This window comes from Pelmatolapia mariae, linkage group LG10_11, assembly GCF_036321145.2.
Source record: "Pelmatolapia mariae isolate MD_Pm_ZW linkage group LG10_11, Pm_UMD_F_2, whole genome shotgun sequence".
In the NCBI taxonomy this organism is placed as follows: domain Eukaryota; kingdom Metazoa; phylum Chordata; class Actinopteri; order Cichliformes; family Cichlidae; genus Pelmatolapia; species Pelmatolapia mariae.
The window spans coordinates 4582019-4595005 of NC_086236.1; the positions used below are offsets into that span (position 1 = coordinate 4582019).

The following is a 12987-nucleotide window of genomic DNA, read 5'->3' on the forward strand; positions in this document are numbered from 1 at the left end:
CCTTTGAGGAGGGATTGCCCAAAAATCTGTGCTGCTATTTCAGTTTGAGCAATTAGATTTTTTTTTCCAGTCGCAGCAGAACAGAAATCTTACAGCAGACCAAATAAGAGGGGAAAAGACGATGGATGAATGTATAGATGGACAGGGGAAGTGGATTACGGTACCATAAAAGTGTGAGACTCTCCATTTTTCAATGGTGGAAAACACCGGAGTGCGCTCTAGCCAACAAGAATTCAAGGTGACCACACTCACGGTGCAGTTTTTCAGCCCGCTCCTAACCTGCGGGGAATATTTAATGTTCAAAAGATCATAAGATTGTAAGTAGAGTATCCCTCATGTTGAAGAGTGAGGAGACTGTGTTGGAGGCTTCCTATTCATTCCAAAAACAAATAAGCTGTAACAACAGAACAGATGAGGACTTAAGTACTTCACTTTCTGCTTCCTCTCTTTACTCTAAGAACAGATGCGTCCCTGTCACAGAATCACAGAGATAAAGACTATAAGGTAAGGATGTTGTTGCTGTTTTTGTCTTCTTCTTCTAGGGGGAAAGAGGTGAACGTCGTTTCATTGGAGGCTGTCCAGAGAGCTAACAAAGTGTTCCATGTCTGGATTTGTTTCTCAAGGGCAAAGCATCCAGCGCCGGCCAGCAGGCAGCCTGCTCTGCCGCTTTTATGCCGAAGATTTCATTTGGGAGCTAACACTATTTTGCGGCTGTCGTTCTCTGCACACTGCCACCGCAGAGAGGCTGGGAAAAAAAAACATAAAATGGAAAAGTTAAAAGGAAATGAATAACACCCTCAGGCACTCCCCACACAACTGGCTTCTGATTTCTATTTGTTTCTCAATCCGAGCCTCTGCTGAGCCGCCCAGCACACTGACCGACAACAGACATTAAAAACAAATGAAAGAAAGCATCATGGCATCCCATTCTTTCATCAAGGTGTGTGTGTGTGTGTGTGTGTGTGAGGTGGTCTGGGTTGTGTAGCGCATACGCCTGTGTACAGAAGTGTTTTCAATGCACAATTTCACCCGTCATGAATAATAAACTCCAGACAACTTAAATTTCTCCTCAACTTAATTCCCAGTGCTGGCAGCACGTTTGCTTGTCTTGTTGCAGGATGAGTTCATGCTTGGAAAGAGATGATACATAATTCACTCCATGTAACCACCGAACTCCAACATGGCATCCCTGTGGAGGGGCGACAGGAGGGGTGTTGCTGTATAGAATCATAGTTCCTCATTTTTGATCATTTATTTATGTGACGTGTGAAAACCACAGCACACACAAAAAAAACCTCATAAATATTTCACCATATCAGTCACTTTGGACAAAAGGTATTAGGATTCTGGAAACCGTGCATAACTTTTGCATTGACTTGCGTGCTGTTGTGGTTATTGGAGACTAGTCTGAACTGATTCACATGCAGTTTAGTTTAAACATTATTTAAATCACCAAACCAAGCAGAGTCCACTCACTGTGAGAAGTGGATTTCTCTGTCTGTGCTGTTACTGATGAGCCTGGTATCCTGCGTAATCCTGCACCACCACCTTTCCACACGTTAGTCTTCACGATCATAAATACTGATTAGAAGTTTTTTATTTCTGGGAGCTAGGGGAAGAAATTCTGGCATGCTCGTGGGAAACCAGAAAACTCTATCAGGAATAAAAAAAAAATTTTTTTTAAAAAAACCCCAAAAGGAAAGACAAACTAAGACAAACTTCCTGGTTCAATAAAAAACTCATTTTTGTATCTTAGCATTTCCTTAATCTCAATCCTTCTTGCACATCGACATCAGTAAGATGAAGCAGATGATGATTGACTATATTTATTTATTTTTTTACTTTTTATTTGTATTTGTTGATGACCCTCGCAGTAACATGTGCATTTCCCCAGCGTGGGATTAAAAGTCTTTGTCTGTTGGTTTATTTACCCATAGTCTAAATCTAATGTATGTATGAAAGTGTGTATGTTGGAATGAATGTAAGACTGTATGTGTGGATCATGTGTTTTAAAATCCACCCCAACAATATAGGGGCCACATTGAAGCTCAAAATTTAACAGTGAGGTAATGGAACAGACAAAAAATGGTCTGGTTAAATGTGTTTTGTTTTACTGAGTGGTAGTAGCAAATAGCAGTGCCTCACAAATCCTTAAAGAAGTCCACTGCCTGTGCAAACACAGCCAGTGGACCAAACCACTGTGAGGTACATGAGAGGGGTGTGGTGCCACCCCAGCTGCACTTTTAACTCCACCCCTGCAAAGATGTAGCTTTTTATAAGGTTTTATAAACGGATCTACATTTACATACTATGACTTTGGCATAGTGGAAGAAGTATAGTCCCCAGCATCCATTTCCAGAATGTTTAACAGTAACAGAAACAGGATCAGCTGATTCAATTCTGGTTCACAGGGACCCTGGACAGGTCGCCAGTCTGCTGCAAGGCCAACACACAGAGACAGACAAGCATTCACACTCATATAATAATTATAAGTGATGATATTGCTAAATCCACTTGCTTGTCATGCAAATGAAAGTCACCGGTTGTTACCTCTTACCTCTAATGAGGGATTTATGGTCTCCTGTTTGTGTCTGTTTGATTAAGCAAACAGAGGAATTGTGGGAATTCAACAAATCTCCAGAGCCCCTGTGACAGCAAACAGCTACAGCATGTAGATCTGGCCAAGGCACTACCACACCAGGACCTCAATGCTGTTCAAGATCTCTCTCACCCACACACTAATTACACTTGTACTCAAACGTCTATTAATCAGCAGGACTGCAGTCTAACCAGCATGGCTTACCAACCAGATGACCTTCTCCGGGTCACCAGGCGAAATCTTATCAAATATTTTGTACTCTCTAATGGATCGCTGCTTAATTAACTGACTCTGTGTATAAATTCATTAACCGAACTTTACTCAGTGTATTTAAAACATAAATAATCATTAAAACAACTCCTTGCTTAGATAGTACTTCTGTTTTGACTCTTTACATCCATGCACTGTTCGAGGACCAGCTTCTCCAGAGACTGTGATCTGCTCTCCACACTCTGCATCATCCTTCTGGGTCATTAAAGCCCTCGCGTCTCCTCCTCAAATGAAATAGCTTAGCCTCTTTTATGTACTGCTGACCTGGGATGTAGAACACCTCGCTGGCTTCCTACTTGCAAATGGACAGGTGAATTCCTCAGAGCTAAAATGAGAGCTGCTGATACTGGGAGGTGCTGAAAGGTCTCTGTGGGGCAGTAAATGATAAACAATGTATTTATCAGCTTATCTAAGAAATGCAGATTTGATTATAACATGTTTAGATGCATTGATGCTGTCTGGGTGTATGTCACCACCTGGAATAGGCTCCTGTAACCTGTTATAAGATGCATCAGCAGTTAGGTTTATTGATGGATGGATAACGTCATTGATTAGTGTCAAAAATGAATATTGTCTGGTGCAAAATTAGCAGATATTGTAAAAATCAAAGATGAATGTTTGTTTCCATCACAAAAACTCAGTATGACTTTATTGATAGACTTAAACTAGATGCCTACTTGTTCTAAACTGTAAATAAAATCCAAACATGTATTTCTTGTCTCTGTGTGTGTGTGTGTGTGTGTGTGTGTGTGTGTGTTCCTGTCTAGCTATCTTTGTGAGGACCGAAATCTGCATTCTACTATACTTGTGAGAACCAGTAGTCACTTGTGAGGACGCACAACCCGGTCCTCACATTTTTGAAGGCATTTAAAGGCATTTTTGAGGCTCAAAATGGGGTTTTAGTGTCAGGGTTACAATTAGGTTATGGTTAGGTTTAGGGTAAGGGTTAGGGTTAGGCATTCATTTTTAATGGTTAGGGTTAGGGTAAGGGGCTAGGGAAAGCATTATGTCAATGAGGGTCCTCACTAAGATAGCTGAACGGGGTTGTGTGTGTGTGTGTGTGTGTGTGTGTGTGTGTGTGTGTGTGTGTGTGTGTGTGTTGGTACACTGTAAAAAAAGAACATTCAGGTTGTAACCTCAGCTGAGAGAGAATGAAGAGAAAAAAAAGAGGAGATGAAGCCTGTTGCTGTTTTCTGAAGTCAGTGCTTTTGTGTGTGTGTGCGTGCTGTGGGACCAAGACAGCCTCCAACCTGAGATTGAGGGCACTTGTCCGCCGAAATTGGGGCCAGCAAATGGCATTTTATTTGAAAATGCACTCAGAACTGCTCAGACCTGATGTGGGCTTTGGAGGGACAGTGACAGGCAAATACACAAACTCAAATCATGGACAGGAACATAAAAGCCAATTAGGAACAGCAGAGACCAAGGCTCTGGGCTTCGACAAAACACTGCGACCTTTCGAAAGTACAAATTCCCAATGAGGAAACACTTTGATGTCTCCTCCTGAGCGTCATTTCCTACGCATTCAATTCAATTTATTTTGGAGAATAGCAGACATTAATGACGAGCGTGTGTCTGAGAAATCCAAAAGAAAAATGCAAGCAATAAATAGATGAACACATGAAAGACACCGCATTAAGCAAACATAATTGCATTCCTTGGGAGCTTTAGATAAGAAAGCAAAGGCAGCAGAGAAGTGGAATCAAGTAGCAAATTGAGGTTGGACAGTTAACAACGAGGCCGAGCTTTATAAAGACGCCTGTTGCTACCTGTGAAATCTCATTGTAAACACTGAATATTTTTCCTCCGTTCTTCAGACGAGGCTTCCCAGCCAAGCCACTCACTTTCAGCTTATGGATTCCTGCAGCTCTAAGAGTGTCTGCGAGTCAGACTCTCACAGAGCTGGGATCGAAGTGAAGGGATGAAGACCAGCGATGCTGGCAGATTTGCTTCAGGGGAGGAGCCGTAGCAACTGCTGTCACCCTAACATTCTTACCAGATACAGAGGAGGAAGGCTGTGACAGGGTGACACTTGGGGTCTGTTTTCACCTGGGCATGCACTGCAGGGACTATGAGATTTTCTTGAGGTGCTGTAGGATGCTTTTTCCACACATGCAGCTATTTCGTGGCTCACTGTGCGCAGCAGTGGGATGAAAGGCACAGCTGAGGGAGTGTCACTGCTAAATCAGAGGCAAATTGCAGTGTTCATGTCAGACGTTGCTATGGTGTGTGCAAAGCTGTTAAAAGTAAAAAATCCTTTTTTTTTTCTTACCTCTACTCACAAACTTCCAGGAATGTGCAATAGCTTTTAAATTGGCTGCACAGCTGGTTTTCAGCTCTAGATGGCTACAGCACCAACAGATTACTTTCTAACAGATGCTGTGGCACAACACTACCCCCAACAAACGCTGTGAAATCTAAAGCAATATATTTGATGTAGAGCTAACTGCTTCATTATAAAGTTATAATTAGAATATTTAATTTAATCTGTTCAGGGTTGTGGAGTTGGTGAGAGCTAAGTACGCTCTGATCAGGCGACCAGCCCAGGGTTAACACACACACACACATTTACACTTAAGTTTAGAGTCAGCAGTTAATGTAACATGCATATCTTTGGACTGTGGGAGGAACCCAAACTTCTCAAAGAGAACCCACTCAGGACCAGAGAGGACATGCAAACCCCACACTGAAAGGCAATTTCTATAAAGTAATAGAAAATAATTCTATAAAAATGATCATATGTGCATCGCTGACAAGCTTCTGATATTTTGTTTTTAAATGTTATTGTGACATCCTGCAAAACTGCATTTGTATGTCTCCCAGCAGCAAACTTTTAATTCTAAAACAGAATTTTTATTTATTATGAGGTTGCAGGTGTGGACGAAAAGAAGGTCAATCAAAAATGCACAAAACTTAGTTTGAAATGTGTGTTCAGCTCAGCACAGTTACAGCCAAAACCAATACGAGCACTGGAGTTGGTACTAGCCTAAAAAACTGATGTTGATTTGAATTAGCATTTTAATACAGGATATACATTAAAATATATTATTTGGGATGCATATTTGTCAGTCAGAACGAGACACAAAAATATTTTTATTTACATAAGATATTTGGGGCTAATCAGGTGTTTTATTCAAACCCTACTGGAATATACCATCAATATTTTTGATGTTATATTGAAACTTCTGACCGTACCAGCCCACATTTCACTGAACCCTTTGACTTTATAAGCAGATGTTGAAGATGTGGGAATTTCTACCTAATAGTAGGAACTGAAATGTACTCTCCTTCAGTTATATTAATCATATATTTACTCAATAATACACATCTCACTTGTATAAATTCAGCCCTTTCTTTCTACAAAATAAAAGCTTGTTTTTCTGAAAATACACTTGATTACTTTAGGCAGATTATGAAGCATAATAAAAAATAAATAATTCAAGTCTTTTCTTATTTCTGCACGCTAATTGTATTTTTCATAAAAATATTGTTGTAAAAATAAGGCTCAGAAATTCTCTCATGTATTTATTTACAGAAAAAAATGATACATACACATAAAAATGGTTACAGTGAGATTGAAATGGTGTCAGATGTCTGCTCTACAGACTGTGGATGATGGTTCGGTTCTTCAGGGACTGGACGTACTCTTTGGCCTGGTCAAAGCTCGTCGTCTTCTCAATTTTGGGTGGTGCGCCCTCCACCAGCTTGACGAAGTAGTGACAATAAACTTTGTCCATTATGCCAAACATACCCCTGCCGTGGTAACGGATCCGTTTCAGGTACTTGCCTTTGCCGGAATACGACTCAGCTGCAGGTGCGAAGAAAGGACGGGAACAGCGTGAAGTTGAAAGACGGCAAAAGATTAAGAGGAAGAAAAAGAAAAGGGATAAGTTTTAATTTGGAAGAGTGTCCCGTGACGAAAACAGGCCAAAGTAACGAAGGCTGTGCCGGTGGACTTCAGGCTTCTCTGTAATAATGTTTGCAACTCCACATGAATTACTCTGCACAGCATCTCATCTTAAACAAGGCAACAAACTACCTGCTTTCCATTACTAAAGGTCATTTGCTCACTTTTAAAGGCATCTTCTTGCCTTTGGTGAGAGTGTGTGAATTGATTTGACATTTTCAAGTAGTTTCAGAAAAAAAAAACAATCTTTGAAAAATGTTCCAAAAAGTTTAAATATTTAAACAATATTGCATCTTTAACTTAAAAGCATGCATATTTAGTGCATGTTTTTGTTCTTGAATACTTTATGTTAGGACACAAGAGCCTCATAGAGGTTAGCACACTGCATTTACACAGCAGACCATCTACCTAGAGGCTTTGCTCTGGTACTAACGTGCAGACATTCACACTCACCTACATACAGGTTGGATTTGTACTCTACATTGTGATTCTTCACTGCCATCTCCTGAGCTTCAAGAAGGACCTGGAACACACAGGCAAACATTTATTCATAAACTTCAATCTCATAAAGGATGATCTCAGAATGATGTGTGAACACAGCTCTAACATCTGTAGCATAAGCAGTGAAACAAGGAACGCTTTAATCCAACAGGAATTTGATTAATCTTCACTCTGGGATTGTGCGCACACAAACACACGGTAACAGCCAGTTAAAAGGGTGAACATGCAGCTCCAAACCTCTTTCATTATTTTTGCCCCTTTCTTGTCATTAAACTCCAGCTGTGCAATGGCCTCATCGATGCTCATCCCTCTGATCTGGAAAAAAATTAAAAAACACCTGGACTAAATAATCAAATAAAAGTTTCTGCACAGCTGTTAGGACAGCAGGATGCTGGACTGCTTTTTAACTCCGGCACTGAGCTTAAGCCTACAAACCAGAGCAAGTCTATGAGCAGACGTGCCACAAACACAGTGGAATGTGTGCACATACACAGTCTAGCGTTTTGAGATAGAACATATTTAAAAGAATCTGATTGTCTTGGACTAATGTGAAGTATGAAAAACATACTGAATATATGATGATCATGACACAAAAAAGTGATTTTTTAAAATTACAGTGTTTTAAATAAAGAAGCTGAAATAGCTCCTTGAGCATTTCTGATCAGATGACAACTTTTTAAAATATGATGCTAACTCTAAGTTCACTTCATTACTTATGGCTGTACACTACAGAGCAGGATGGAGCTGTTGAATGGTTTGAATATATAGTACGTCTTACCATTTTGGCCAAATACCACATTTTGTCTTTGCTGTACTTAATCTGCCTCCTACTGTGGTGAATCTCCTGTGGGAAGAAAAAACGTCTATCAGCTCCTGTTCAGGACATCTTTTCACTCTGCATCATACACTGGCAGAAAGACTCACTGCTGGTCTGCGAGGCTCATCAGGCAGCTGAGGTGGATACACTTTCAGGTTCCTCCTCTCCCAGGTTTTAGATTCCAGGGATGCGCTGGTGTGGAGACATGAGAGCTGCTGGGAGCCACCACCTAGAATCTGTAACCTGGGAACATGGAGAAAAAGTTTCTGAGGTGGGTTCAGTCCAGTAGTGTGAGGCAGGTGTACACCACATCTGTCCATCTGTTATTTTCCACTTATTTAAAGCCAAGTCATTGTGGCAGCAGGCCAAGCAGGGTAGTCCTGACATCGTTCTCCCCAGGAAGAGAGATGAGGAGGATAGGAGAGGGGGAAGGAACACTCCACTTATCAGTTACTCCCCCTGGAGGAACTGGAAAGTGATGCTTTGTAATAAAGAGTTTCTGGTGTTGTTAATATTGTTTCCACTATTGAGCCAGTAAGAGATGGATCCTGTCTTTGGTGCTTTGGGGTTTTCTTTTATTAAACTTATGTATGCTATTTACTTTTCTCCCCCCCTTTCCTTCCCTTTGGTAACTGCACTCAACTTCACTCAGATCAAATCCCAGTCAGACAGTCATGGGAGGCTTAAGAATGGATTTTTAATTTTTTTTTTTTTTTTTTTTTTTTTTTTTTTTTTTTTTTTTAAAATAGCCTGCAGTTCATTAGCCTTCACAGTAATTTTTTTTAGCCTCTGCCCGTCTAAGTGCATTATTCCGACATGCTTCAGAAAGACAATAATAGTCCCTGTTCCTAAGAAACCCCAGCCCAGCTGCTTAAATGACTTTTGCCCCATAGCACTGATGTCTGTGGTCATGAAAGGTGCTGAGAAACTGATCATAACTTTAATCACTTCCTCCCTGGCTGCCACTCTGGACCCTCTAAAATATGCGCAGATCTGATGTCAAAGAATGACAAATCTGACTGCCAGGATGAGATTAACCACCTGTTGACTGCTGTAAGGGGAACAACCTCAAGATTAATGCCTGTAAGACCAATGAGATGATAGTGTACATTAGAGCAGGGCGATATGACCAAAAATATTTATCACAATATACATTTGAAAATTTGCGATAACGATATAACTGACAATATAATTGACACTAGACAAAATACTTTACAACTCCACAACTTTATTAGTGCAAAAAAAACCCCAAAACAAAACCAAAAAACCCCATCAATGTATTTTCACTTAAACAAGCAGCTGTTTTTTATGTGCATTAAAGTTATATAAAAATGTAACAGTGCAAATGCAAATTCCTTGCTGACAGTTTAACCAAAAGGCATTTCCAGTGGAAATTGGCCGACATATCCTCAGCATAACCATGTATAATATCCACAAAACTTAAAAAGAGGTTATACACACACAATATGGGAGTATTACGTTGAAGCACATTACGTATCACTCCGCGACGCTCCTGCCTACGATAGCCGTAATGCTCCGACAATCCATCAAGCGGTGCGGGTTCGTAGCTTAGCAAAGTCGTACTAAAACATTTGACAGATTTTCGAGCGCCGTGTACCACATAAAATCATTTCGAGGTCAGTAAACACAACCAGAATTCATACATAAGGCACACGGGATTATAAGGGGCTCTGTCGATTTTCAGAAAAATCAAAGGATTGATTTTAAGTGTGCCATATTTTCCAAAAAACACGGTAATAACGACGGCCTGCTAGCATGCTCTACCAAAAATAGTGCTTTGTTGTGTATCTGACGGACGAAAGCTAAACCAGTTCCACACCACTGAAGTTGCAGCATTTTTACAAACCAATTCTGGTTCATCCGTTTCATTCAACGATCCGCTTTCACCCTTCTCATTCTCCGTCACCGCCATGCTTTTTCCGCCATGTGCGTATGAAAACAAAGGGACTGCGCATGCGCGTTTTACCCATATTCTATTGCAATATTTCATTTCCTTATCGTTGCCCAACATTATACCGGTATTACCGTGAACTGTATGATATGGCCCAGCCCCAGTGGACATTAACATGAAACAGCAGAAAAGTTTCCACCCTCTAAGCATTAAAGGAGCCCTGGTGGATAACTGGATAACTTAAAATACCTTGATGTTTACATCATCCTAGACACCCCACTGGTAAAGAAAGCCCATCAATGCCTCTACCAACTCAGATGATTAAAGAACTTCAAATTTCCACCCAGGAAAAACTTCAATAGAGAGCATCATTCCCCAGATAGGGAGGTGCACCCGACGGGACATATACATCAAATGCTGCAGATCTGAGTCAATAGGATCTCACCAGATCCCAGCCACCCTAAAAGACTTCTCCAAACTTCCATCGATGAGATGCTACCATGTGCTGCTGCCAGGACAGAAGAAATTGAGGAGGTGCTTTAACCCTGAAGCTGAACCATGTTGGGATTTTTTCCACTATGCAATGCAAAAAAAATGCAATAATTTATCTATGACTATCAAATATACAATAAACATAACACGAAATATAAAATATTAGAAAATATCAAGAGAAAGTAACGGTCCCCTGGAGTTGTGTCACTGGTGTTACAGTGTAAGAATTTCCTAAAGTTCTATAAGGAATTGCTCGTGGGAAGAACAGAGTCTCTTCTGTCAGGTTTATATTGTTGATTGTCATTTATGCTTAGAAATATTTAACCATATATGCTTAGAGGTGTACAGTCGATTGTGTAGTGATAGGATGTGTGATCCTTAGGAGTCTGCAAAGACTTGGTGTGCATTCCAGAGTGTTCTGGCATGCACACTCACATCTTAGGGTCATGGGAAGAGGTCGGATCTTCTCTTGCTGATATTTGGTATAGCAAACACATTTATATCTGTTTTAGTATAAGTGCCTTTTGTTTAGATGGACTTCTCTGTTGTTTCATAATTTCATATGAAGGTTTTAGCTGAACTCGATGGTGTTGCTGTGTGTGTGCGTTTTCCATATTCAGCTTGTTAATAACTTTACATCCATCAAATTTCCAACAAATATTTTAACTGTTAAGCAAATAAATTGTTGCACAAATATCATACAATCACAATTACAACAAACCTGACTAAAAATAATACGTCATAATGAATCATAATGAAAGATCCTTATTTGTTGCATTATTATTACTATTATTATTACTGATAATAATAATAGTATGGTATGGTATGAATTTCAAAATCCTACGTCACCTTGCTCTTGATATATCGCATTCATGCGATTTTCAGAAAACTTGACCTTGAGACCAAGGTCACTGACATTATAACTTTTCTGTGATTTTGAATAGATACACTTATCGTATCAATTTTAGAATCCTTCGTGACTTTGTTCTCAACTTCTTGCATTCACAAACTTGTGTGTCCAAGCTGCCTTTATGGCTGAGAGGTAACACTAATAATACTACTAGTAATAATAACAATAATAATAATGTGATCACTATATGTGCTATAGAAATTAAGGAAATAAAATATTTAATAAAATACCAAAGGAGTAAGGTAACACCTGTGACAGAAAGTCAGCACATGCAGTCTGTAAGCAAATGTACAAAACATTTTTTTCAAATCATTAAGCTGAAATTTTTGTGAATACATAAATTCAATAAGCTAAATAAAGGTTTAAAGGTTATAAAGAATTTTTTTTCCATATCCTATAAATCAGACATTTCAGTTTAATGACCCTGTTCCACATTAGCGTGCAATATAATGCAGTTAGAGTTGACTGGGGAGTAAATAGTAAGGGTGTTGCTGGTTCTGAAGTGCACTGGGATGTCCTATTTGTAGAAAATATATGTGACTTTCTCTGAGACAAAAACTGGTTTATCTCAAGGACAAAACTGTCACACAAGCTAAGCCACACAGTGCATGCAGTGCAGCAAGGAGTGCTCAGATCTGCACACAGGAGAAACCCAACAGTCGGTTCACAACAGGACAAGACTCGACTGTACATGTGCACCAAAAGCATAAAGGTCACTCTTTCAGTGATGCCAGTGTTCACATGATAGTCATGGTCTCATGATGGGTGATCAAAAGTGGATCAACTACCCTCAGGACTACCTTCAAAGGATATAACCCCAACTATAAAATTAAATAAGCGGGACTATACATCACCATTTCTTTCTTTCTTTTTTTTTTTAAATAAACTGAAGCAACATCATGGAGGTGAAACGTCTTTACAAACCTAAAGAAGTCCAGTAGCCTTCTTTTTCTCCCAAGACTAACTATGCTGAGTTTCTTGGTTACCTAAACTTGAAGAAATAGCGGCTGTAAAATTAAGATAACCTCCTACACTGTCTTCAAATGATACCCGGAATTCCCACTCTAATGATGCAGGAGAAGGTAACATAAACAGCCAGTCTGAGCTGGATTTGTCCTTCTGCAGAGAGCGTTAGCGGTACAGCTAACCTGCCACTAGTATTGATGCACTTACCGTGAGAGTAACACCGAAGGTATACTCCTAATAAAAGAGACACCTGAAAACAAGAAGAGATCGCTTTACTTAAACTGTAGACGAGGTTTATTATAAATACAACGAAACTGTCAACTATTGGCTAATATATCTGCATTTCTCTCACCACGTCCTGTCATTGCAGCCGCCATGTTGGTTTTTTACGACATTTATGACTTCGCTTTATGGCAGTGTCAATATTAGTCTATTGCGTTTTCACAACGCATGTAATTCCTTTACTTTAGTTATTTATCGTCATTTAAACATTGTATTAAAAGGGAAATGAATATATAGCTTTTGTTTAAGTTTTAAATAAATGTCGGAAATTATTGCTTTTAACCCAACAACGGGGGATTTTAGATTGTCCCAGCTAGGCTTCCGTACTAGG

At 39.7% G+C, this 12987-nt stretch overlaps 1 protein-coding gene across 1 annotated transcript; it reads right to left on the minus strand.

Annotated features, from left to right (window-relative positions):
- Positions 1-6379: 6379 nt before the first annotated feature.
- On the minus strand, positions 6380-12767 carry mrpl22 (mitochondrial ribosomal protein L22). Its single transcript, XM_063486751.1, has 7 exons — positions 12727-12767; positions 12582-12624; positions 8202-8337; positions 8056-8121; positions 7515-7592; positions 7230-7299; positions 6380-6677 (listed from the first exon to the last, which is right to left on the minus strand). The coding sequence occupies exons 1-7, from the start codon at positions 12749-12751 to the stop codon at positions 6469-6471; spliced, it is 627 nt and encodes a 208-aa protein (XP_063342821.1). The 5' UTR covers positions 12752-12767; the 3' UTR covers positions 6380-6468.
- Between the last annotated feature and the right edge of the window lie 220 nt (positions 12768-12987).

What these genes read in the sequence shown, in the direction of transcription:
- mrpl22 (XM_063486751.1), bottom strand. Translation starts at nt 12,751, where the DNA reads ATGGCGGCTGCAATGACAGGACGTG. An exon ending in ATGAGCCTCGCAGACCAGCA is followed by an intron (nt 8,122 to 8,201) that starts GTGAGTCTTTCT and finishes TTCTTCCCACAG; the next exon opens with GAGATTCACCACAGTAGGAG. An exon ending in CAAATCCAACCTGTATGTAG is followed by an intron (nt 6,678 to 7,229) that starts GTGAGTGTGAAT and finishes TCGCACCTGCAG; the next exon opens with CTGAGTCGTATTCCGGCAAA.